Below are 26,467 nucleotides of genomic sequence, written 5' to 3'. Positions count from 1 at the left end.
CCCGTTTCTTCTCACTTACTTTTTAATCTGTCTTTCCATTAATTTTCCCTGAGATGTCATTATGGTGCTGGAGCGGCGGCGCTCACGAGGATGCACATGTGAGTGTGCTGTTGTTTTAATGAGAACAACCCTTTGAGAGTACCTGGACTTTTGTTAGGGCGCTAGGGATGTAGTAGTACCCCAAAAATACGGTGGGTATGTCGATCATGTTGGTTAAGCTAATGTGCAAAAATATTGAGATTTCATGGTAGCCTGTAGCATTTAAGGTGCACCATAGCTAAATAGTTAAGAGTCCCCATCCAGCCTGTTTTAGAGGTTTCACTTCCTCTGACACACCAGATTAAAGCGATCAAGATTGTTATCAAGCTTTGGTAAAGCTTGCTGCTGAGCTGATCATTTCAATCAGGTGTGTTGGAGGAGGCCCGCGGACAACACGAACGAGTAAGCAAACCCTAGAAAGCCATTGAGAACGCCACACCAGGTAAATGATGTGAATGAATAATTATCTTCTTGAACTGAAGTCTGAGAAGTCTTATATTCACAATGGAATGTTCCCTTGATTGACTTACCTTCTCTATTGTTATAGTTGAATAAAACATTTTGTCAGAAATGATCCACATTTCAATGGGTAAGCTGATTAAACAAAATACTTGGCAGAAATTCAGGCATTGTTAACATTATTTAGAGAATGACTAAATAATTCATATTGGCAATAAACTTGCTCATGCTAGCCTGTTTACAAATATGACTTAGCTAATAACCAAAGTTGAACCCAAGGCAACTTGTTTGTCTTGCTCTATCAAAAAAGGCCTCTTAGATGTGTCCCTCCAGTTCCCTTCCATTGGCCTTTTACAGGTCCTCCACAATCTTTCCCGAGTCCCCCTTCTTCCGATGCTTTGTCCCGTCCCTCGCCGAGTGCCTCAATGAACAGAACAGAGATCTTTATTGACAGTACACGGCAGAACATGGAAACAGCGGGTCAATCCGTTTAGCCCAAGGGCCGATACACCAATTCACCAATTTGTCAGTGTTAGTTTGAGAGAGAAAAGCAGCTAATCTCTCCTCTCTGCTCTCTATTGATCACACACTTAGACTCCACATCTCTGTCTAAACACTATTGATTCCCCCTCTCTCTCAATCTCATTCGCTCTCCCTCTCTCTCGCTGCACATACCGCCGCTTTCAACGCACTCCGACGAACGATATGGACCACATGAGTCACACACACTCCTGCAACACTTGGGCATAGTTCACTGTCAACAAACAAAGACAATGAGTGATCCCTTTATCAGGAATTCCAGAGTTTGCAACACAGGAGTCTCAACTCCACGCTCCCTGCTGTGCATATTCAAAAGCGTGTGCACAGTCTCATTAAAATCAATCCCTGTGCAGAGTGAATGATTAAAAATTCACCGCTTGTTACTGCGTCTGTTGCCTTTTGTCTTTTGCAGCCTCACATCACAGGGGTGCACTTGAAAAAGCAAGATGAAGGGGGGTGTTTCAAATGAAAACAAGGGTGGTGGTTTGATCACATTTAGCTAGTAGGGACCCATGTCATTAATCTTTTTTTTCCACACAGAAATAAAGTGGTTAAGGGATGGCCCAAGTAATCCAATGACTCTGTTATGTTAATGAACGAGGAGAACAGAGTGGGTAATTCATCAAATGTGAATTCGGTGAGTCTTACACATATTGAACAAGAAATGCCGAGTGGTGATAATAAACGTCGACGCTTGTCTAGTTTGTTTAGGCTTTAGCGCCCCTTAGTGGTAATGCTTGTTCATTACAAAAATGGCTGCCGTTACAAAACTCGCTTCTTGTGTAACTTGAATCAGCTGTTCGGTAACAGCAGTTGCGTGTCTATGCCTCACGTGTGGTGCACGCTTTCTGGGGTTGGACGTAAGAAAAATACATAGAAAAACTTTACAATCACCTTCCAGTTCAAGATGCCTCAAACTGGAGAAGATGACGGCGAGCTGGTCGTGGTCCGAAAACTCCTAAGAGAAGTGCTGCTGGGTCGGGAGGATCCGGAGGGGTTCTTCGCGATGTGCCTGTCCATCCTGGGTCACCAGGAGACCCGCGCCCGGTTTCTGCACGTCGTCCAGCCTCTGTCGTCGGCCAATCGCTCCTTGCACACCACACTCGTCTCCATCCATGAGGAATATTTCGCCAAGGTTTGTAATGTTGTTGTTGGCTATTTACCCAATTGTTATGACGTTGAGGGTGTGTTAAAAAAAAGTAACTTTTTTAAAAAATCAGGTTTTTTTATACTGCTAAAGCCATAGTTTTCCTTTTGTTCTTCCATAAAATTGTTGTGTCCTTTCTGAAGAATTATCCCAAGTTCATCTATAAATTTACATTTCATCGCAGCCAAAGCCAATTGTTTTTTGTTGATCGCATACCTGAAGTTGGACCTTTCTTTGGCAACTGTTATATGTTGTTTGTGAACAATTATTTAATACTCTAATTATCAATAAGTCAGAGTATTTTTAGAAAAAAAAATCTTATTGGTTAAAGAAACAATCCTATTGGAATGATAATGCGGTTACATGGGCCAGCACTGCTAATTCATACATAGGATGAAATCTGATTGTGCACACACACAAAAATAATAATCCAACTAGTGCTGAACACATTGAACAAAATAGTCGAAAAAATGATACTATTTTCCCATGGCAGGCTGAAGATGATGAGTTGGAACTAGCAGTGACCCTGTCTCTTCTTGATGCACAAGATCACCCAAGAACCCGACCACAGACATTTGATGGGGCATCTAATCTAAACGGCCAGTCAAAGGATGGAGGAAGTAGAACCCTTGAGAAAGATACATGCCCGGACATGTCTGGTACAAGTCAGACTGTTATTGCCCAGCAAGGCATGGGCAAAAAAGATGACACGGACCAGGTGGAGAAAATAAAACACTCCAAAAGCAGACGACAGCGTCGGAAAGCGGCAGCCCAGCACGTTATTGGTTTGCCCCGATCTCCATCGGGGGCGGCGCCGGTACTGCTTTGGGTTCGCAGGGACTTGAGGCTGTGTGACAACCCGGCTCTTGTTGGCTCCCTGGAGTGCGGTGCCCCCGTCATACCTGTGTTCATCTGGAGCCCTGAAGAGGAAGAGGGGCCAGGAATGACTGTGGCTATGGGAGGAGCTTGTAAGTTGGACATACGTGTCATTGAGTTCATTTTGAGTCAATCAATGAATTCAACCTAATGAACCTTTTAACATGTACATGTGGCACGATCCGTCTCTGTTCGTTTCCTTGTTTTAATGTTGTCATAGTTTCGGTTCGTGTCTGTGTGCTCGCCCCTCCCCTCCCGTGATCACCCTCTTGTCTTTCTGTTCAGTTATTCTCATCCCTAGTCGAGCTTCTTATAGTCTGTCCTTTGAGTTCCCTCAGTAAACCCTGGTCCAAGCTGCATTTGGTCGCCCAGCTCCATTCCCTTCATGACAACATGTACTCTCAGCATTGGATTACATAGTGGTGATCGATTGTCTTTAACTAGTCTCACTGTCCCCTCATTCTGTCTACGCCTGTGTGACAGGTAAATACTGGCTTCATCAAGCTCTGTTCTCCTTTCGGTCGTCTTTGGAGGGTATTGGCAGTCATCTGGTCTTCCTGGAGGCGACCGGTGTTGGAGCCAGCTCTCTACGTATGCTGAAGGAGCTGGTGAAGGAGACCGGGGCCCGAACAGTGCTGGCCAATGCCCTCTACGAGCCCTGGCTTAAGGAGCGGGATGACAAGGTGGTATCAACGCTGCAAAAAGACGGGCTCCAGTGCAAGATGTTCCACTCCTACTGCACTAGAGACCCTTACTCTGTCAGCACGGAGGGCGTGGGACTCAGAGGTGCGTGAAATACTGTCCAGAAAGTTGAAGCTTTGCATGTCTTTACATGCAATGTAGGTGTAGGTGATAAAATCTCACTTCTTAAGTTTATGATAAACACTGTAACTAGGAAATAATGCAGCCATTCATCATTTGATTTCATTTCCTGGATGCTCACTTTCTCATCCAGTCATTCCAAAATAAGTTGAGCAGGTCACGGCTTCCAGAATCGGACATCGTAAGTTTAACATGAGTATTTACAGCAATTGAGAAAAAAAAATGCATTCATTTTTTTACTAGGAATTGGATCTGTATCTCACTTCATGAGCTGCTGCAGACAAAATCCATCAGGCTCCACATCCGGTGCTCCATTGGATCCGCCCACGTCTCTGCCCGCACCTTCCAGCTGGCCTCAAGGCATCGCTCTGGACACACTAGACCTGGCACGGATGCCACGCAGGAAGGACGGCACCACGGTTAGCAGTCGCTGCAGAACAACATGGCAAACCGTTACAGAATTCAGTCATCAATTTTAATTTTCGGCTTTCAGATTGATTGGGCAGAGAACATTCGCAAGTCCTGGGATTTCAGCGAAGAGGGCGCTCATGCCAGGCTAGAAGCTTTTCTCCACAATGGTGAGACACCGTGCAGCAACCTGAAGACCCCCAATCCAATTTATGCCCCCACATACTGCTTGACCTACAGACAAAGTGATTTACTAAAATCCACCATGAGGAGTCTTACAAGGTTCCTTCCATTCCTGTTTCAGGTGTGTACAGATATGACAAAGAGTCAGGCAGAGCTGATGCCCCCAACACCAGCACTCTATCGCCGTACCTCCACTTCGGTCAGCTCAGCCCTCGCTGGCTCTTGTGGGACGCCAAAGGGGCACGGTGTCGACCTGCAAAATTCCAACGCAAACTGGCATGGAGGGATTTGGCATACTGGCAGCTCACATTGTTTCCTGACCTTCCCTGGGAATCTCTCAGACCCCCGTACAAGGTTGGCAATACATTCCAGTGTCATGTTTCTCAACATTATTGTACATTAGCGATAGAAAATGTACAGAGGGCTCTTTTGATGTTTGTAGGCACTGCGCTGGAGCAGCAATGGCGATCACCTGAAGGCTTGGCAGCGAGGCCGTACGGGCTACCCGCTGGTGGACGCAGCCATGAGGCAGCTGTGGCTGACTGGCTGGATGAACAACTATGCCAGGCACGTGGTGGCATCTTTCCTCATAGCGTACCTCCATCTGCCCTGGCAGGAAGGTTACCGCTGGTTTCAGGTAGGACAACGTGAGACTAACTCAACGTTTAGAGTGCACGTTTTAAACGGTCACGAACATCTGCGCATGTGCGTAGGACACACTGGTGGACGCCGACGTTGCCATTGACGCCATGATGTGGCAGAATGGCGGCATGTGCGGACTGGATCACTGGAACTTTATCATGCATCCCGTCGATGCTGCCATGACGTGCGACCCGTATGGCAACTATGTTAGGAAATGGTGTCCTGAAATTGCAGAGCTGCCTGATGAGCTCATTCACAAACCATGGAAATGCCCGGCGTCCATGCTACGACGTGCAGGTAAGCCATGCGGCTGAACTAAACTATACTTTTGTAACTGATGTTACACTCTCAAAACCATTCTGAGGTGCCACGTATTACTGTATTGAACCACAATCGACACAGATCAAACAATAATGTCTAATAATTGCTCTCCTTGCTCACAATGTCAGTACCTAAATTGCTCCTCTTTACTCAGGCGTGGTGCTGGGGCAAACATACCCTGAGAGAATAGTTACAAACCTGGAGGAAAGGCGTAGTCGCTCTCTTCAAGACGTAGCTGTAGTACGAAGACAACACGAAGAATACGTGGACAAACACTCGGGCTGCGACTTGGTGCCTCTTCCGCCTCGCCTGGTATCTGAGGCCCTGGGCTCAGCTCACCCGACTGCAGAAAAACAGTTCCTCCTTCCAGTTATCACACGCATGGAATTCAAGCATCAGATGGATGACCCAGACGCGGACGGCGCCGCCAATCCTTACAACGCTGTTCTCAAGGGCTATGTCAGCCGCAAGAGGGACGAAACTGTGGCATTCCTCAATGAGCGAGACTTCACAGCCAGTGTCTTGCACGAAGGAGCTCAGAGGAGGGAGAGGCTGGAGAGTGACCATCGCCGCATGGAGGGGCTCCCGCCCACACGGTTCCCACCACGGGGAAGAGCCAGACGCACCACAAATGCAAAGGACCGCTTCTCGAGCCTACCAGGTGGGGCTGTTCTTACTACACACAGGTGATCCAGAGCCACAACCCCCAGGTTAAGTCCCCCCAGGATTTTTCAATCCATTTTTTTGTGATTTCTAACTGTTGTACTTTACAAAAAAAGTTTAAAAAAACGTATTTATATGGGTATCATGATGGGATAGTTTTAGAATTAAAAAAAAAATACATTTGAGAATTTGGAAAAGCACTTTTTCTTCCTATTTAACAGCTTGCTTGGGTTATCAGACCAGCAAATACTAAAATTCAACTACCGGTAATTAGGTCCCAGTTAAACAATATAACAAGACGTCCCTATCTTCAAATTAACATTTTAAAGTCACTGTTTGATTGACAAGAAACGATACATTAATAAACATATAGAACTTTGTGAACTGATAGTGGCTAGTTTGTTCACTGCTGACATCTAGTGGCAGAATGCCTGAAGCATACAATACAAAAGATTTCTTGTATGAGTTCTGAAAAACAATAACGTGAAAATATTGAGGAATATTTTTTTTTAATTATGAGATTTATTGTACAGTTGTCCACAGTGTACATACAAATTCAAAGTGCTTTTCTTGTCCAGGACACTTATGCCTGCTTCAAATGAAATAAAGGAAAAAACGTGACTTACTCGAGCATCACTTTGTTTTGGGGCTTTTTTGAGGTTCCTTAAAGTAAGTGAACCTTTAAGCAGCCATTCTTCACATTTGCACAACACTGGCAGAGTGGCCTAGCGGGTGTTTGAGGAGGAAAGTGTGAACGAATTTTAGTCCTCTATGGAGCGAATGTATCGCTCATAAGCCGCCTCGTCCATCAGGGAGTCCAACTCGGATGGCTTGGTAATGGTCATCTTCATTAACCATCCTGTGTTAAACACCAATTGTCAAATGGTTAGATAACTTGTTGGCTGCAGCACCATTAACAATTCTGCAGTTTATTTTTATTTTTTAGTGCAAGTATTATTTAGTGCAAGAGATTTTTATTATATTTTTGTACACCTGTCAGACCTTAGCACTGCCTGGTTATTATAAGCCATATGAAACACAAAGAAATGTGATCAAACTTTTGAATCCAATTAAAAATATATCTAAAATTGAGGGGAAAAAAAGAACAGTGGTTATGCGTCAACATTTTGGGATGGGGGTTTCTTTTTTTGAACCAGGTGGCACACCAAGTGAGTTTTGGAGACCAACTTTTTTTTTTGCTTACCATCTTTGTAGCAAGATTTGTTGACCAGGCCTGGTTTGTCAGCCAGTAGCGCGTTGACCTCCACCACCTCCCCAGTCAATGGAGAGAAAAGCTCACTAGCGGCCTTAACGCTTTCCAGAGCACCAAACTCGTCTAAGACATCAGAGGTGGACAAATAAGTACATGTACTACATTTAAATATATTCATTTAAGATATAGGTTACCTTGTTGGGCAAGTTGGGTCCCCACCTCCGGCAGTCCACAGTAAACCACATCACCCAGGGCCGCCTGAAAGCAAGATTTAGCGTTGACCCAAGTAATTAATCGCTTAGTGTTGATGTTTTGATTGATTCACTCAACAGGACTAAATGTACCTGAGCAAAGTTGCTGATACCGACAGTCCCGATTCCGTCGTCTCCTACACGAATCCATTCGTGCTTGTCTGTGAATTTAAGTGCTGGAAGAATTTTTTTCAACACAGAATAATTTTTTTAAAAAAAGGACGTGTTTAAAGAGTTCTTTCTTTACTTTAGCTGGTGGGTAGCCACTGTGTTAGCACGCAAACGACACAGAAGACCTCGGCGAGGTAATACCTGCTGACAACCGGCTCGACGACGAAATGCTTCTTAGGAGCGAAAATTTAGGACAAAACCGATGAGACGACCGCTGTAGCGGACGTGATAATAAAGGGAAAAGTGGGGAAAAGTTAGAAGACACGCAGCAGCGGACAAGTCTACAGGCGGACATCTTTCTTCTTTGACCTACATGTAAGTAAGTGGGCAAACATTCGCAGGCATGTTTTTAGCGCCACCTGCTGGTCTGGAGTATCACCGAATGACAGGGAAAAGTAGCAATTTGTAAATATTTTAAATCCTTAATGTAGGACTGTTTTGTTTTAAAATATTTCTTAATTTTTGTACATGACAGGCCTTTGTAGTTAAAAAATAAAACTGAGCATTTGTATCATCTTTGTCAATGTCGTAGTTCAAAACTCTCATTTTGCTTTAAATATTATTGTCACACACAATGCTAATTTCTTCAAACTAATTTGCATGACTAAATTGCATTATGTACATACTTACTCCATAATCAATTTGGATGAGGATAAGTGGTGCAGAAAAATGATGGCTGGATATTCCCAACCATTCCTAAACCAGTGGTACCCAACCGCCGGTCCACGGACCTGTACCGGTGCGTGGGTCACTTGGTACCGGGCCGCCAAGCTGCACATATTTTTTATATTTTTTTTTTATCGACGATCAATTAATTCAGGTCAAGACGCTCGTCCCGGTCACGTGACATGTTTCCCCAGTCCGTGGCGCAAAAAAGGTTGGGGACCACTGCCCTAACAGTACACCCACTTGAGGTCTCTATAAACCTATCTTGCTTCAAAAACATGAACGCCCCCCCCCCCCCCCCCCCCCCCCTCCAAAAAGGCATTTCAGCGTTTCGAAAAGTTGGGCGCAAAGAAACAACATCCCATCTTACCTTAATATCAATATCAACTCTGCATATGGTATTGGACAAAGAAAACATAGCAATCAAATATTCTAGCAACATCTCTGGATTACACTTAAAACCTTATAGGGTGTATTTAACACTTTTATTAATACAAAACAACAGGATATATAAAGACATTTTCACTCTCATGCCTTGAGGGAATTCTATTGCTCCAAACTGTATTATTTGTGAAAGTGGCATGATTTAAATGACAAAATCAAACAAACTCCCTTTGTCCCATTCTGGCTTCATAAACTAAATACACTTGTAAGACAAACAAAATGACAAAACGACTAATAAAAGTGTTCCCCAACCTTGCCTCCCCACCCCCAACCCACCTTTTCTTCTAGAAGCAGGCTAAAAAGCTAAACATAAATAAAGAAAAGCACATTTTGCTTGGCTTTTTTTTTTTTTTTTTTTTACAATTACACAGCTTGTAGAGAGTCCATCCAGTGTCCACTTTTCTTTTTCGTGATTCTGTAGGTGAGAACACAAATCCAAAAAAATACAAAAACAAAACACCGTGCCACGACAGCGTGGTGTGTGGAGAAAGGAGTGAAAACAAAGGAAGAAAACTATGTGTGTATCTATGCGTGGTGTGTGTGTGTATTGATGGGTTAGGGGTCCTTGGTGGGCAGGCAAGAGAGGGGTCTTGAGTCTGTAAAAGTCTCTCCTCACTGCAGGATAGGAACTGCGAGGTTGTGAGGGCAGCTAGGAAGTTCATCTTGGACTGTGGTTAGATCACCTCGCGCGCGCACACTATCTGGTGACGTCTAAGTGGTTCTCTCGTCGCCGTCTGTCTCCTGCTTGGTCCGGCGCAGATTGCTCTTCATTTTCACAAACTCAGGAGTGTTCTCCTGCTCCTCCTCGTTCTTCTGTTGCTCCAGCTCCAGCTGCAAAGATGTGTGCGGTTTGATTAAATGCGGGCCTAGAGCAAAAATCTAATGATTTGACCAAGAGAGAACAAATTGGTTGAGTTATGCCAAATGCTAATAAATGCTAATTAGCCTTAACATTGAGCTAGCTTAGCCTTTCTTTGACAGTTTGGCTGGTTTATGTTTAGTTTGACAGTAAACCGATTATCTGCCTAACAGCTGCTTGTTGTGAGGTGAGTTGACTTCTGCCACAGCGCGCGTATGCAAGGCAAAACACAGCTCTTGACGATTCTGGTTACTCAAATCTCAAGGCACCATTGTGCAGTATTTTTGGATTCTTCTGTTTATTACATCGCTGTTCTTTTTTTAATGACTGGAAATATTGCAGCCATTACCTGTTCCAATTTTTGTTGTCTTTTCATGAGTTCTATCTCCAAGTCGCTCCTCTTCTTGTCCGCCTCCTGCTCTTCCTTCTGAGCTTTGAGGACTTGGTCTCTCTTCCTCTTCTCCAGAACCTTCTGGAGTTCGGGTTTGTTCTGAGGCGCCAGGCCCCTGTGCGCAAAACAAACAAACAAGAAACAGCCCGTTACTAGCGTGTAATAACAACAACAAGTATCAATTAAATCAAATATGCAGCAGATGAGCATGACCTCATTCCGCCTTGTGACACGTATTCCCCTTTCTCAGTGTTTTGGATTATAAACATGTCAGTGGTGCTCTCTTTTGGTTTTGATCCAGAGACAATTGTAGCAAATTATCCGGTCTGCGGACCAGCACTGGAACTGACCATAGGGGAAAAAGGGATGAAATCATAGCCTGCTTCTCATTACTTTTCCAAATGTTGCAGAGACACGAGTCAGAAGCAAGTGGGTTTGTGAATTCCACACTCGCACGAATGTGCGTGTACACACACAGTTGATGGTACACTAGCCGCAATAAGCTACATTACATTCCAAGACGTTAGTCCATCACTAATTTTGGCAGGATTTTGAAACAATTTCATCTCTATAAGAAATAAGGTTATGAATAAATCTGTTGCAAGGTCAAATTGTCATCACAAAACCTCAGAAAAGTGTACAGGCAGTATTTTAGGAAAAGGTTTCAAATGCAGGGATGGACAAACTTTTGCACTCAAGGACCCCATTTGATTTTTAAAACATATCCATAGACCAGGACATAAAAAGTGTAGGTAAAATATAATTAATTAACTCAATTCATTCTCATTTTAACCTTATTATTCCATTTAATTTGGGTATAATTGATTAAAAACCTACTATTTAGTAATAAAAAGTTCAACGTTGACTAAGTTTGTGAAAGTATTGCTCATTGCGGTTAGCGCATCCTGGGGAGGATCACACAACTCATGGGCGTGTGCTGCTGATGTCAAAAGACTCATCGGGGACAGTTTGTGTGTGTGTGTGTGTGTGTGTGTGTGTGTGTGTGTGTGTGTGTGTGTGCGCACATCACGCAGCAATTCCAAATGTTGTGATGTCATCCTCCAAAAACTCAGACAAGTTGTGGGTTGAGTAAGATTGGATAGAGGCTAAGATGGAAATGGATGAGCACTAAAAGCTTGAAAAGGATCCTCAGAAGCTCGATAAAATGCATTTGCATAAACTCACACGCACACACACATGCACACACTTTTCTATTTCCATTACCATACTACACACTCACTCACTCACTCACTCACTCACTCACTCACTCACTCACTCACTCACTCACTCACTCACTCACTCACTCACTCACTCACTCACTCACTCACTCACTCACATAGACTGTCACATTAATACAATACCCCCCACATACTCTCACGCACACCCATGTTCTCTCCCACCGCCCCCCCCCCCCAACACCCAAACACACAAGATTACATAAGAGCAGAAAAAGGCTACCATTACTGTAAGAATTTTTTAACGCAACAACCACCCTCCTCCTTTGATGTAATAACACGCCGTCATCATGAATCTGGTCACTTTTATTAAACGTATCACTAAGTCTTGAACATTACATAATCGTGCTCACAATGTTCCCAGAAGCTGTAGGAGTTCTCTCCCTCTACCTCCACCATGATTACTTGAGGGAAGAAGAAATTGTGTGTGTGTGTGTGTGTGTGTGTGTGTGTGTGTGTGTGTGTGTGTGTGTGTGTGTGTGTGTGTGTGTGTGTGTGTGTGTGTGCGTGTGTGTGTGTGTGTGTGTGTGTGCGTGTGTGTGTGTGTGTGTGTTGTCTTGTGAGAATATTTACTGGCCTCGAGCATGCAGTTTAAGAGTTGTCTGACAAAGGCACGGCCATTTGAACATCCAAAATCATTCATTTGAATGATTAATCAGTTCTGAACTCCTGTTTCCACTCTATTGTTGCTTGGAACAGAATGATAGCTGGGAAACTAGCAATCGATGACTAAATACACCCACCAGACTGTGATGGTCAGTTGCCGTGACAACAATATAGTAAATAAACAATCACAACACTTAACTACTTTGGAGTCCCGGCTCACCCAAGCCCCTCAACTGCAGGGTCTGGCAGTGTATCACTATCAAGACTAGTTTGTCTCTTGCCTTTGACACGATAGTATTTCTGTGTAGTGCAGCCAAGGCTTGAAAATAGTGGATTTTGCTTAGCCTCGTAGAAGTCGTAGACGGAGAAACTCAGCATGGGGGTAAAATTATGTAAATTAGCCATCTATGCATGTAAGGTTCAGATCATAATTCACTAATTTCCCCACTGTGGATAAAAAAAAAAAAAAAAAACTAAACTAACTCCCACTTTTGACTCTTGCCTTTCAATGTTTTCACTTTTTAACTCTAAAACCATTGTTGCCAAGTCAATAAGATTCCATTCTATTTTTGGTATGACGGTGGAGGAGATTGAGGTCAGAGAAAGTAATAACAGTGCCTGCTAAAAGATGCTTACCACTCTCCTCCCTAGCGTGTGGACAAATGCTTTCATAATTATAAACCTTTCTGGCTCGGTCGCTATGCACAGTGAATGCCCCTCCAATGTTTTTTCCAAAACACAGGAATTTTCTTAAAATTGCTCAGCGTGCATGCGTTTGTATGTGTACACAGGCGGAGAACGGCCCTCGGCTGCGACTGTTTTGTAATCTTGATTACATAATATGCCTTTTCATGCATCCACAGCAGCTCTAGCCACCCCACCAGCACTCTCATGGTCATGACTAATCCGCTGGAGAAAGAAAAAAAAAAAAAAAAAAAGTGCTCCATTCCTCACACACTTCACACATTCCCAGCATGCCGTCGCATCATACTAATGTTTGTAAATTAAGGTAACACATGTTTACCCATGTGTAACATCAGACATAAGTTCAGCCTAGCGTGTCATTGTGGATAGCATGTTTGCTAGTTCGTGCTAGCATGTCATTGTGGATAGCATGTTGGTTAAGACTATCGATGAGCCTTGTGTGAAAGTGGTGTTTGTATTGAATAATGTAATTACAGAATACAATACAGTGTTTATGTATCTGAGTTCATGACTGTGTGCATTTGAGACGGATGGTGTTGCTTTATGATACTTTAAGTGCCTTGGCGCCATCTTGTTAATCACTGGCAGAGGTTGGTCCCTGCCCCTCGAACTAGGATTCACTGCACTTTAAAAAAAATAAATTTCTACTGAACCAATAGACGAGGAAAAAAGACGCGTGGATGTTGTAAATAATTGTACATTGTTTCAATTTCGCAGAACATACTTGCAAGTCTGCTTTGGCCTGCTGGGATAATCTATGGCGGTAGAAAAAATGGCTAATGCTATCATTCCAACTCTCTAAGATAATTCTGCATAAAAGACTCATTGCATGACCTCGACCTCACTCTGTAGCGTCGCCTCACTCTCGGACTTTTTATTACACACTCCCGTGATGTAACATCTGTCACTATTTATAGATCTGCCAGAAAGATGCTAGCGCTCCATCCCACAAGGGAAACACGCCAGTGGGGATGGGGCGATCTCACCACACTGACCACATGACCTGCTTGGCCCCATGCAGCCGATCCATGCGAGCTTTTTGCGTAACACATCTGTGACACACAAATGCACCCCAGCTTTTATGTAAGAGACGTTATGAAGGATTCGTGGCCTGCACTTTATATAATACTGCCGCTGGAGGTTGGATGTTATGCTCAAGACACCTAACAGACACCTCCCCCCAAGTAGCTGACATCAGGTGGACCATCACACCAAGGACGTCTCATGTGAATTACATTACCTCAGCCTCGTGATGTGCATGAGAGAGGGGGGGGGGGGGGGGGGGGGGGACAGAACTCCAATTCTGGCCTCCCTTCACTGGCTCCCTGAACATATTAAGAGTTTATCTTAAGCGACATTTATTTGTTTTCACCTGCCTGATGTCTCAAGTACGCAGACCAGAGGCTAGTAGAGGTTGCAAGGGGATCAAACCTTTTCTGTTACTGATCCTTCCCTTTGACTGTCTGTTAGATGTTAGGCAAGCCCCCCTTCTCTGTTCACTTTTAAAAGTCATCTATAGACACATTTTTATTCTTTGGCTTTTGACCCAACATGAGCCTTGATATTGTTCTGTTTTAGGGTATCTGTTGTATTTGTGAGAGCATTAATTGATTGATCGATTAATCAATTGAATACTGATGAAAATGTATTAAATTTGTGTTAATGGCTATCATATGATTGATTTTTACTCTATTACTATTACTACTATTTTACTCAGCACTTTGCATACAGCGATGCTTGTTTCAAAGTGCTATCAAAATAATGTTTCGTTGAGTAAAAGGCATGTAAAGAGATTCATCCTGCAGTTGGTGAGAAGGTTTCAACATCTGATGTGTTCACAAACCTCTTTTGGTTCATAAGCAGCTCCCTGTGGAGGTCCTGATGGTTGCGGGAGTTCTTGACCGGGTTGATTAATTTCTTGGGTTTGATGAGCTGATCGGAGTCATTCTCCAAGCAGTCTGGCTCGGCCATGACACTCCTCCCTGGAGACAGCGACAGACCAGGGTCACGCGAATCTGAACGCAGACACAAGACCACAGGCCACCAGTATGAGATGGGACATTTTAATATGGCTGGAGATGGAAACTTATCCAATTTAACAATAACACTGTAGTTTGAATGACATAATTGGCTTTACATAATATTGTGTTCAGTGAATGGTTATTCCTTTGGGCTGTTTTTTATGAAGTAATGCTCACGATTATGTTGAATAATAGTGATGGACTCATTACATAAGAGGAATGAAGAGAACGAGCCACATGCAAATGGACAAACGAGATGAACACACGCACTCACTTTATCTCATTTTCTGCACATTTGCATTGCTGGCCACACTGTTTACAAGTCATTTGGGTAATAGTTGACATTTATTAGAGCCAAAACAGCACAGTTCCGGAAGCACACTACAAGTACTACACAACGCTCTTGTATAGCCAACGACACCTTATTATGAAGAACAGACCATCCAACCCTTTTCCGTTTCAAAAGTTACTTTGACATATTACCATTATGATGAGCAAAGAGGTATTTCCCTCTAAATTCCCCTTTCCATTAGTCAGAAATGACTCCAGCATAACATTCAATCACACCTCATTTTAATTTGTTCATCTTCATCAATCTGAATTTAATCAAACCTAACACCCAGCCATTTTTTTTTTTTATTTGCCAGACACAATGCGCATCAATGAACTTTTCTGTAAATCCATCAGACTTAGTCAAGCACATGCCAAGATATATCAACATTTTCTCAACATGACCCGGCGATTCCAAACCGCTGAAGAAAGTGACTAAGACAATATAAATAGCTTAAGTTCCTTTACTTAAGTAAAGCAACAATACAAACGACAAAAATGAATCAAGAGTGCATAAAGTAGTCAACTACTACTTAACTCACCCTGCAGATGAGGAAAGACGGGGTATCTGAACATTGTCGCCATGGCTTGTTTTTGGGTCGGATTGTCAACGAAAAGAAAAAAAATAAAACAATCCAGAAGTAGCGGTCCTGTTTTTTTAAATTAGATAAATCAGAGCGCTTCTGCTTTGTCCTGCATCCACAGCTGGAGACAGTCAGGATTGAATGTCAGCTTTATAGCTGTGCTTACACACATACACAGACACACACACTCTAACACCCACCCTGCCTCTCTACTCCCTCCCATTTCTGTTCAACATGCATCACTCTAAATTTTAGATCAACATTTAGTCTCTTTGTTAGGCCGTTGTCTTTTCCATCGAATTTTCTAAATGCCTCTTTTCCAAGCATTCAGCATGGGGGGTGGGATTGCTTCCTCAAAATCCCAACACGCCACCGTGTTTGAGGGTTGGTGTAATAGAGGCAAAGCATCACTAGAGGTCGACATCCCTAAATAGGAGGCAGGCACTAATGTCATTGCTGTTACATAACAAAGCTGTCTAGGATAAACACGGCACATGATTGGTTGATTCTAAGGCGAGATGCTGCACACTAAAGGATGCTGCTGCCTGATGTGCATTTACAGTCAAATTGTCAAATACTCGTTCCTGACCCGCAAGGACTCACTATATTGTTGATAAATCAAAATATATAACACCTTATAGGAGCTGAACTAACTCTGCACCCATAAAACTCCCGGGTCACAAATTGGATTGACCCAGGATGTTGGATCAATTTGACCCAATTTTGGGTTGTTTCAGAAAAAAAGATGTGCGTAGACGAGCCTGGGGCTGTGAAAAGGGTTTGCTGGGGACTGGGGTGGGTCTTGGTCTGTGCGCGAGCCCACGCATGCTGTGCACATCAAAGGTGGGTTTTGTTCATGCCACTAGCAGGGGGTGGAGGCTCTCAAAGGCTGGCAGTGTTGTCAAAGTGTCCGTTAGCTTAACACATGTGCTCCTACTTCCTGCGTGGCCCCAGGCTGAGGGGAAGTGACATAGCGAGTTCAAAGGGGTCTCACAACCTCAAATTGGAGCCCTGCTTCATTTCTGCCTTTACCGCTGCTGCCTTTAAATATTCTATTTACTGTCCCTTCTGGATCCGTTTAGAGTTATAGAAATGTGCTATCTGTTATAACATTGCAAGATAGTGGTTCTCAAACTTTTAACACCGGGTATCAAAATATACTTCTCTTCTCCAAGTACCACTATCATGACCGACACTAAAATGCAGTAGAGTAGGAAGGATGTTTATCAAAAATTTACACGGAGGATAGGATTCCTAAAAAGCACGTTAAATGCAACTGACCTGTATTTAACATAAGCACTATGCTGGAATAGTTTTACGGCACAGTACAAATTTAGTACGGCTTGAACCTTTATTTCAGCAAAACTCCGTTACAACTAGAGACATTCTGCAACTTTTGAGAATGCCTTATAAACATAGTGTTAAAATAACCGCCAAGACACTGGAGGTTTTAGAAATAGTTTCAATACATTTGGAATTTCATCCACATGGAAAGCGCTATTGATTAGTTGTAACGTAATTATTTTCCATTCATTGCAGGTTATAGTGCCACATGTTACTTTGAAATGCTCTTGACAGCTTGAGGCAAGTGTTTTTATTTCAATCACCCCCACTTCAAACAAGGTAATGCCTCCAAACACTGAAGGCCGTCTTGTTTTTTTGTTGTTGTTTTATTCGTACCTCAAAACGACGCTCATGTTTGAGCATGCATCCATCTCCGATCTCATTTTTAGTTGAGTCACCTTTTTAAGACATTAAAGCAGCAATGAGTCTTGGATTGTGACACTAAAAGCTCGGCACCCTCCAACCACTGGGATGGCGGCCAATTTTTGTGCGTAAAACTCTGTTGGAAAGGTTCCACTTATTTCCTTTTTTTAATCACAGACGGGCTTGCCTCAGTGGTGAAATTCATTCCAAAGCGTCTCCATCCTAGCACTGTGAGCTCTCTACGACGTCGCCCCTGTAGAGAGCTTCCTTCTATACCAATGAACTCCACTCCACTACGTATGAACTGGGAGAAGATGACAAGCTAATTTTTTAAGCTATCAAGCCATTTCTTTAAGGCCTTCTTCTCCAGAGAATAGACACTATCACTTTTCATCATTTAATGTTGGCTCGGACCAAAAGCACAGGGCCAAGCCGGACTTTCACCCTGGACTGATCGTGTCCTGACTACGTATTTTCTCTTTCAACACCTCGATGTGCCTTTGTGTTTTCCCAGGGTGCTGCTTTGGGAGAACACTCACTGCTGTTCTGGGAATCCCATTACAAGACTTTTGTTTATTGGTCTTGGGAACCAACACACAATCCCATCCCCAGGCAACACACACAGTAGGACAGAAAATGCAATGGGCCTTCCAAAAGGGTCTGAGAGCTGTGTCTAGAAGAAAAAAAGATAAGCATTTATAAGGTATTCTAAATGAAAAGCATTCAGGCAGTAAAGGAAAGTGAAGTTGGGGGAAAAGAGAGGAAAACTGGGTCAGACAGTCAATGGGAAGTGGAAAGGGGAGTTGGCTCAAGACACATTTCCATTGTTTATTTCAGTCCTTCTCTGCTATTTGAATAGGCTGCACTGAATCTCAAAATCATCACACTAAAGACCATGCCGAAAATCAAGGCCGATACAAAGCACCCTATTCCACTTAATCCAAGTGATAGTTTTAGGAAACAAAAGAGGAAGTAAATGAATGAATGAATGAATGGGCAAGTGGGGTTGGCAGAAGCAGAGATCGCACCAACTGATATCACACCAAACCATTTCCCATCATCTGTTTCACTTCCCCTAAAAGTGGAAAGGAGGATTTTGACAGAAAAATTGAGGATTCCTCTAAGGCCTCGCTTGGAATGCATTGTGTTCCTACCTTGGGGGCCTTTTGTAGATCTATTTGTATCATTTCCTATGAGAAAATCTGTTTTGAAATTTAAACACATTGCTGCTTAAATCCCAAAGCCATTTAACTGATTTTCCTGCTTGGACATGGAACAGACACAGACAGCAAGGAGGACGAAGCAGCTGGTGGTCATCTTGACCATCTGACCCCTCTTTTCCTATCCTGAATGGTGACGTGAACGGCCCTTCCTTTTCAAAACTCGCCGCACGGCGCGGGTAATCTCTGTCAGATGGGTGCTGGTGACCACGCCCATTCTGTCATCAACACAACAGGATGTGTTTTCCACAGGAAGGCATATAGAGGTCATGTTTGCAAAACATAGCAGTAGACATCTTGCTGTTTGTGTTCTTTCTTGAGGCCTAAAGCAAAGCTTTATTGTTTTCAATCTCACCAGCTTTAGGTGTCACGTTAAAAGTCATGCTTCATAACGACATAGTTCATATGAACATACCCTCATGCACGTACAAAATGTTGCACATTTAAATTATCTTGGACAGACTGTCTATTCTACTCACAGATGGGAGGTCCGTCCCTCAGGAGAATGGCGTCATCATTAGCCCTACAGCAACCCCCACACCCCTTTTCTCTCGAACTCTCTCTCCCTTGTCCACTTTCCTCTCTGACTCTCATCGCGCATGCATGCACATGCGCACGCACACACACCCTTGTGTTACAAGCCGGACGGAACCGGGTACGCGCCCAGCAGCTTGTCAGTTAATGAAGCGACCATTCAGCCATAAACAGGAGAGGCCCTAATTAAAGCACACAGATAGATAGATGGGCTTTTAAATGACAGCTGTAGGGGGTGTGGCCCCGGGGTGCTTTGAGTGCGTGTGAGTGAGGGAGAAAGTGTGACAGAAAGAAGTACTTGGAGAGTGGAAGCCGGTGGTAACAATCAGCTCGCTTCCTGTGCAGGCCACAAGTACGTAGACGCTCCACACCATGACCACGCAGATAAACCATAGTGAAGTCACGTGGTGCAAATTTACAAACAATGGTGCTTCAGAAATAAAGTGGTGCTATGCTAATGTGTGCAAAGACAGAAGGCGCTAATTAGACAAGGGGGAAAAACAAACATATATGGTGAAGTAGGGATGAGATAGATAAGAATTGATCATTGAACAACACCAATGCAAAATATGCATACGAGGTGCAGGTTGTATTGTTGTCGACTTGGGGTTGCCATCTTTTCATCTTAAACTGTATAATCTGTGACAATGAATGCGTGCAGATTTAAAATCGCTATAAATCGTATCTCGTCCTGACCTACTGCTTGCGTGGGTGAGGAATAACATGAGACATCAGAGCGGGTTGTTTCGATTCTGTTGTACTTCCTGTGTGTGCATTGAGACCTCGAAGGGACGTCCCCCCCTCTTCTCCCACAGTGTGATGATGTCACAAGGGAGATGCTAGGTTATGGGAATTTACAACCAGGGTTTTAGGGTCAAAAATCATAAGCTGTGCAACCATGTGAGCACACACGGCCAGTATAGCGTCAGATATTGCGAGGCATGTAAGCTTTGAGTGCGATATCATAGGAACTGTTTTTCTACTCTAGTGGCTTTTTATCTGCTCGCCATCAGATATGAGGATTTTATTTTTGGGGTGGTATCATGGCCAGAGTGAATCATGGTAGTGGTTTGCTGAGTTTCCCATGCAGCACAGTAATCAGATAAAAATACCAGCTTCTTCCAGTTTACTGTGTGACACATCATGCCACTTTTGCCAATCATCACATTAGAGATGTGCAGAAGGAAATCCTGAAACCAAAATTACCAAGAGTCGCACATTCCTTTTTACTTGTTTATTTAGCAAGAATTTTAAGTGGAAAACCTCTGCAGTTGCAAATCAAGATTTTTTTTCTTTTTTGTCCTTTTTTGAAAAATGACACCACCACATAAATGTAACTTTGGAGCAAAAACGTTTGTCCTGTCTGCCAGTATAGTATGTCAATAATTATGATTGGAATGCAGGGTGCGTCTAATATTTGTGTAATCTCTTTGAAATTTTACATTTTGGAATGCAATAGTTGTGTTCAATTCAAGGAATGAATTGAGAAACAAAACCTATTTGATGTTTTAAGTTCCATTTGTTTCTTGTTAGAATCAAGTATTCCGCCGATGATCCTCCCGATTAATCGAGTCATCCAAATTGTAAAAATGCTAACTAAAATGAATTCTGTTACATTTTAGTTTGCAACAATCACCAAAAAAAGTCCATGAAATACTGGAACTGCTATTATTCAATTTGCTCATGTTCGGCCATGATCCAACCCTGACATAGTTGTTTTGTTTTCCCTACATAACCCCGAACAGCCCTCCGGGGGCTCAAGGCACTTTACCGAATGAACAGGGGAGGGCGTTTGAAAAGGCAGAGACGCAGCGTCGAGTCATGCTGTAGGAATGCGATGAACCTGCAATGTAATTGTCACACAACTGTATGGCTATCCAATCACGTCTTTGCCTGCTTTGAGTGACAGGAGCACGAGCATGCAAGGGATAGGCACTTTTCTTTCAAAAGGGTCAAATCCAAATGCTTACTCAAAGCAAATTTTTAACACGTGCCTTGCGTGGAGGTGGAGGGGGGCTGGCTGATGAGAGGTCACACCTGTCAATACAAATGGCTTTATATAGCACACGCCTCTGTTGCTTCACAGCTGAGAGTGGCACATGGTCTATATACATATGAAGGCCCGGTGGAAACAGGTGGCTCGCACGTGTGCACAGTCACACACACTTATCCTACTCTGCATTGAGTCCCCTGATGTACTCTACCACAGTATGGTACTAAACGGCACTGATGCAGAGAGGAAGAGGCTACAGAGGGTCATCAAAGCAGTAGAAAATATTTGGAGTTGCCCTTTGACCTCTCCACCCGCTGCCTTAGTCGAGCAAATAGCATCATCAAGACGGCGCTCATCCTGTTTTGACTTTGTTTCACCTGTTGCCCTTTTGCCAGCCGCTGTCGAGGCTCCGAAAGCCCGCCCCTAAAAAAAATAAATAAACTCAAAAGCAGTTTCTTTCCCAGAACCATAGCTAATCAAAACTGTTACATGAACTTTGAGCACGCCACTGTGAAGTCACAATACATGCGGCAGATACTGAGACAATGTAAGGCAATTTGACAACAAAGTTGTGATGATGCCATTTCAAGGAAGAATTTTTTCATCATTTACATTCAACAAGCTGGAACAACTCTGTATTGTGACAATCTTAGAAGACATTTATTTTTACTGTGCAGACTTCAAAAAGCCACATGGCCCAGCCCTACTTTAGCCTTAAACAGTACAGCCAGTAAAGCTTTTCCAAGGGGGGGTTATTTAAATTTCCATGTCTTCCATGTCCATGGGGAAAGGTCTGAACAAATATTGTTGCCTATCAGGAATTCCACTGTACCCCAAAAGCATGAAGCAAGTTGCATCCGCTGTGCACTGTCAAGTCGGGATTGATGAAAAAAAAACAAGTCTTTTGTTAAGTCTGTTCCACTTCCACATTGAAAGCTTTGTGCACTACTACGGTGTTTCCGCCCCTCATGGCGGGCGGGGGGGTATCACGCCTCTTGCTTTACACTGGCTGAGCCTGGAGGGGATCTCCAATCTCATTGGCTGCACCGGCGCACACCGGGGAGGATTTGGGAGGTTCTCCTTTGTTTACATGCTGGCTGGGAAAACCCAATAACAACTGTTACCTCGGGCAACCAGACGATCCACAGTTATCCACACGAGAGCGCACGCGCACACACCAACACACAAAAGTGGCGTCCACATCCACTGTCTTTGTTCTGAGTCATGATACTAAATATGGCACCCAACTGCATATTTGGAGTTATCAAGGCAGACAATTGTGACTATTTTCCGGGCTGTAACAGAACTGTCTCCTCTGTTCCTACTTGTGCTTCAAATAAGATCATATATCTTGATACTGGCTAACAAAAGTCTTAATCCAATCCTCAGCGGCCGAGACGCTCAAATTATACTTCACCCTCTCGGGCTGGAAAGGAGCTTGGACGTTGTCATCCGTTGCTGCAAAGCGGCCTAGCACACTAATGGATCCATATCGTGATTGAAACCTCACAATCAATGGTGTTCTTTGTGAAAGCCACGAGGTGTGTGTTTTAGTTTCAATAATAGTGAATACTTATCTTATTTATGAGTGAATCAACATACACCAAACATACCGACTCGGCGTGACTGACTTTTACATGCCCGCACACGCACTGTAAAGTCAATACTTGAACAGTGAGAATATAATCTAAAGCCACAGGGCAAACGTAAACGGAGCTTGTGTCCTGTTGTGTCACGCTTGTTTACTTTGCCTCCTAATACTTCATTCATAAGGCATAACAGATTAAACAGACAACAGCAACGGGCGAAAACACAAAAACAACAGAAGATTTCAATAAAACGGCTGCTCAATGCTAATCCAATCATGTCTCCTGGCATCGAACGTATGAAAAAATATGTCGCAAATCTACGCTTAATCACTAGTGTCGTAATAAAACGTTAATTTCCTGCATAGTAGGCCACGTCGGTCTTTGAATTGAGGATCGCAAAAGAGTTTGATGAGAAATTTCCTGAACAGCGAGACGGCATTCACACAATACTATTAATGTTATAGTCAAACTTTTGCCATCAAGCAATATAGTCTAGTTCATGAAAATAAATGACAAAGCAATCAGTTTTTTTGTTTATTATTTTCATAAAATTTCATTGCGCAGAATTGAAAATCTGACAGCATATTTAATCTCGTTGTAGTGCACTCTTTTTTGCATCAACTGCTTCAAGATCCCATAACTTAACATCAGTTATACATCATTATATTCAAAAAAATGTATCCATCCATCCTCGAGCAATTTCACATGTATTTTCTATTTACACTGACAAAATGCTCATTTATTCCCACTTGGATGAAAAAACAAACAAACACAAAAAAGCTGAATTACGTCACGTCAAATCCAACCTAAAACGATGATCACATTGCAACTCAATTCCGATTTTTTTTTTTGCACATATGCAACATATATCTGATTTTTCCCCCTGTAGTGTGAACAGTACAATTATGATTTTTTTCCTATTTGTCCTGGGCCGCTTTTGAATATGGCTCATGTTATGAACGCTCATCCGTATGCATATGACCTACAGGTCATCACAAGCCAAATATGCCGAAAGAAATTAGGAGTAACATCATCACTTTCAAAGTATGACAAGGAATTCATAAAAATGCACCAACAGGAAGGCCAGAGGGCTAAACTGAAAAAACTCAAGTTGTACAAGTCTCGAGGATCAGCGCATTCTGCTGACTCACCCACTTTTAACCCACAGACAGACCGTCAGGACTGTTTTCAGATAATACCATCAACAAACACTCACACACACACACACGCACGGTCACCCCTTGTGGACACACACCCAAATCCTTACCATATACCTTGCTTTTTCTAGGTCAAAATGGTAATGACAGATCCCAAGAGATGAACCATAACCACTAATGGACATGTAGGGACGTCGAGAATGGCAACTCGAACGGAGTTTTTCATTCACATTGAAATTTCTTCTAGCGCAATAACTATAGAAGCATTCCAGTTGTAACACTCGCAACAAAAAGCGCAGTGACAGCATCCACCCTTACGGGAAACAAGAGACGGAAAGAAAAGAGAGGGGAGGGGGTTCAAAGATCAGAAAACAGATGTAAATCCTTTAGCAAACGCCACTGCAAATGACTAACATATGTGAGGGCGCCTTCAACTCGCAGCCGGACAGGACAGATCGACAGCACAGGACAGGCCAGGCCAGGATAGGATAGGACACCCACCGGCTGTCACTTGCGGCTGTCACATCTGATCGTCCCAGAAAGATGGGTTGAGAAAGTTTGCAAAAGTTCCCCTTTCACCGACACCACGCTACCTTTCAAAAACTGTCCAATCGGACCCTGTATGTGAAATCTTGGTTAAACTTTGACAAAGTGAGTGTACATGTATGTTTAAACAAGAGTCTTGCAACATACAATTTGCACAACACGCAAAGCACTCAAACCCAGTGATTGATTCTTATTTACCTTGAAAGGCAATCTTCACGACTATTCATTCATTCCCTTAAATAGTACATCTTCGTAAATCATAGGAACATCGGGTGCACGTGCAATTCTTTAATATACAAAACATTAAAGGCTAAAAAAAGGAACGCTAGGTTATACTTTGCTGACGTAAACGACTTCTGCACATTTCACTGTCCCATATAGTAGAGTTTGTGAGACGTGTGACGGGGGTGACGAAAGAAAAATACGTTGTTTACGTAAATAACTTCTATTCATATAACTGTCCCAGGTCTCTTTGTGAGAGAAGTGACGAAAGTATGTATACAAACGTAGCTTGTGTGTATATCTGAACTACACGTTCATCTCCTGACCCGTTTGCTGACTGTCGCGCCACAACAAAAGCAGAACAAAAGAGTTTGCATTTTGGAATTCGCCGTCAATTATTCGGCTTCTTGTTCTCTTGTAAGTTCTCCCTACGATAGCTGACCCCCCCGTGTCCCCCAGCAAAAAAGCGGCTTACAACACCCACCCTTGACAGTCAATCACAACCAGGGCTGCTTTTGTTACAGGACGCTCATGAACGCAACCTCAAGCCAGCACGAGACCCAGACATGCACGCACGCACGCATGCACACTCACCGCAAAGTCAAACGGCGACAGCACTTCTTCCAGTTGTGTACCAAAAAGTGATGAAACGGTCAAAAGGAGCGCATCTCACGGTCACGGGTCGGCTTCGAGGTGTGTCTACGTCTTTTGGAAATTGCTCAACTCCTCCATACGCACACTCAGCCGGGAAACACTCGATATGTAAATTTTAGAGTGGGAGTGGCTGAATGACGTCACAGCAGAGCGACTCCCCTTCTTCTCCCTGTGGTGGTGGGCTCATCATTCACCCAAGTACAAATGCTTCTTTACTGTAAAGTAGATTTGTTTTTCCAGCTTTCTACTTCACTTCTTTGTTTTGTTTCTTAATGACTTTTTACATTTAAACAGCTATATGTGCATTTTACTCCTTTATTAAAATAGCCCTGTCATGATGACAACATGATGTAAAAAATTATGTAAACAAGCAATAGAGGAAGAGAGGCCTTTGTTTACACAAAACCCTTTAAAAACATGTATAAATATAAATTCTCGATTTGATCTTGGGGGCAGGGAGGGGATAAAAAACAGTTGCAGCAGCAAAGTGTAGAAACACGTTCCACTGAGCATTAACACAACAGATTGGGAGAGGTTTGGCTTTATTTCTTGCTTTATTTCTTGCTTTATTTATTTATTTATTTATTTATTTATTTATTTATTTATTTATTTATTTGTTTATTTATTTGGCTTTATTTTTTTCCGTTGTCACCTAGAACAACGACTCATGGCGTATACGTTATGTCTTGGCTCTGGCCAGAAAAACATTAGCTGATAGGATTGTGGCACTAACAAATTCTCCATTTAAACCAAAAAGAAAATGCGTAACGTACAGGTACGATCCGCCCTACACCATTCAGCACAACGAAACATGAGATAAGGTAATCATAAGAAGCCTGCAATGTGTTTTTAATAAGTGCTCGTTATGCACTCACAAAATGCAAAATCCAAAATAAATAGTCCATTTTTTAAAATATTGGTGCTTGCCGTGTGTGCCATAAGATTCCTTCCTACGCAGCGGTGTTCATCTGTCATTCACTTCTTTGATTACAGTAGATCAGCATGATCACTCTTCTCCTTTAATTACAGGGGCCTGGTCAGCTGCTTGTCGCAGACTAAATATCCCAAGTATTCTTTGTGATAAAGCGTAATCTTCTTAGCAATGAAGGGTCAGTGGCTCGACTTACCCACCATCCTTCTGTTAAATCCTCTCTATAGAAACCCTGATTTTCATGGTGTATCTTGCCCTGCTTATTTCCTGGAAGCCTAACACGCTGGGTCTCCATTCAAGTTGCCACAAAAAACTTCCAAGAATTACTGGAAATGACT

The 26,467-nt window shown here is 43.0% G+C and overlaps 3 protein-coding genes across 6 annotated transcripts; 1 reads left to right on the top strand and 2 right to left on the bottom strand.

Annotated features, from left to right (window-relative positions):
- Positions 1–1,787: 1,787 nt before the first annotated feature.
- On the top strand, positions 1,788–6,730 carry si:ch1073-390k14.1 (deoxyribodipyrimidine photo-lyase). The gene is made up of 9 exons (XM_049722272.2): positions 1,788–2,173; positions 2,679–3,153; positions 3,545–3,847; positions 4,127–4,302; positions 4,377–4,461; positions 4,596–4,828; positions 4,917–5,111; positions 5,188–5,413; positions 5,592–6,730. The coding sequence occupies exons 1-9, from the start codon at positions 1,946–1,948 to the stop codon at positions 6,125–6,127; spliced, it is 2,457 nt and encodes an 818-aa protein (XP_049578229.1). The 5' UTR covers positions 1,788–1,945; the 3' UTR covers positions 6,128–6,730.
- Positions 6,601–8,072, bottom strand: LOC125970213 (glycine cleavage system H protein, mitochondrial). Its single transcript, XM_049722273.1, has 5 exons — positions 7,877–8,072; positions 7,658–7,740; positions 7,508–7,571; positions 7,305–7,436; positions 6,601–6,959 (listed from the first exon to the last, which is right to left on the bottom strand). The coding sequence occupies exons 1-5, from the start codon at positions 8,028–8,030 to the stop codon at positions 6,862–6,864; spliced, it is 531 nt and encodes a 176-aa protein (XP_049578230.1). The 5' UTR covers positions 8,031–8,072; the 3' UTR covers positions 6,601–6,861.
- Positions 8,073–8,872: 800 nt separating this feature from the next.
- fam107b (family with sequence similarity 107 member B) lies at positions 8,873–25,308 on the bottom strand. Of its 4 annotated transcripts, none has more exons than XM_049721985.1 (4): positions 25,139–25,308; positions 14,485–14,656; positions 10,054–10,210; positions 8,873–9,676 (listed from the first exon to the last, which is right to left on the bottom strand). In XM_049721985.1, the coding sequence occupies exons 2-4, from the start codon at positions 14,610–14,612 to the stop codon at positions 9,557–9,559; spliced, it is 405 nt and encodes a 134-aa protein (XP_049577942.1). In that variant the 5' UTR covers positions 14,613–14,656; positions 25,139–25,308; the 3' UTR covers positions 8,873–9,556. The 4 variants fall into 4 exon arrangements, with proteins under 4 accessions (XP_049577942.1, XP_049577943.1, XP_049577940.1 ...); XM_049721986.1 differs by having other exon boundaries at positions 14,485–14,623; positions 25,139–25,307; XM_049721983.2 differs by lacking the exon at positions 25,139–25,308 and adding an exon at positions 15,535–15,724.
- Between the last annotated feature and the right edge of the window lie 1,159 nt (positions 25,309–26,467).

Source organism: Syngnathus scovelli, chromosome 6, assembly GCF_024217435.2.
Source record: "Syngnathus scovelli strain Florida chromosome 6, RoL_Ssco_1.2, whole genome shotgun sequence".
Lineage (NCBI taxonomy): Eukaryota > Metazoa > Chordata > Actinopteri > Syngnathiformes > Syngnathidae > Syngnathus > Syngnathus scovelli.
The sequence above is the reverse complement of the archived record's forward strand: the minus strand, read 5'-3'. Positions and strand labels throughout refer to the sequence as shown.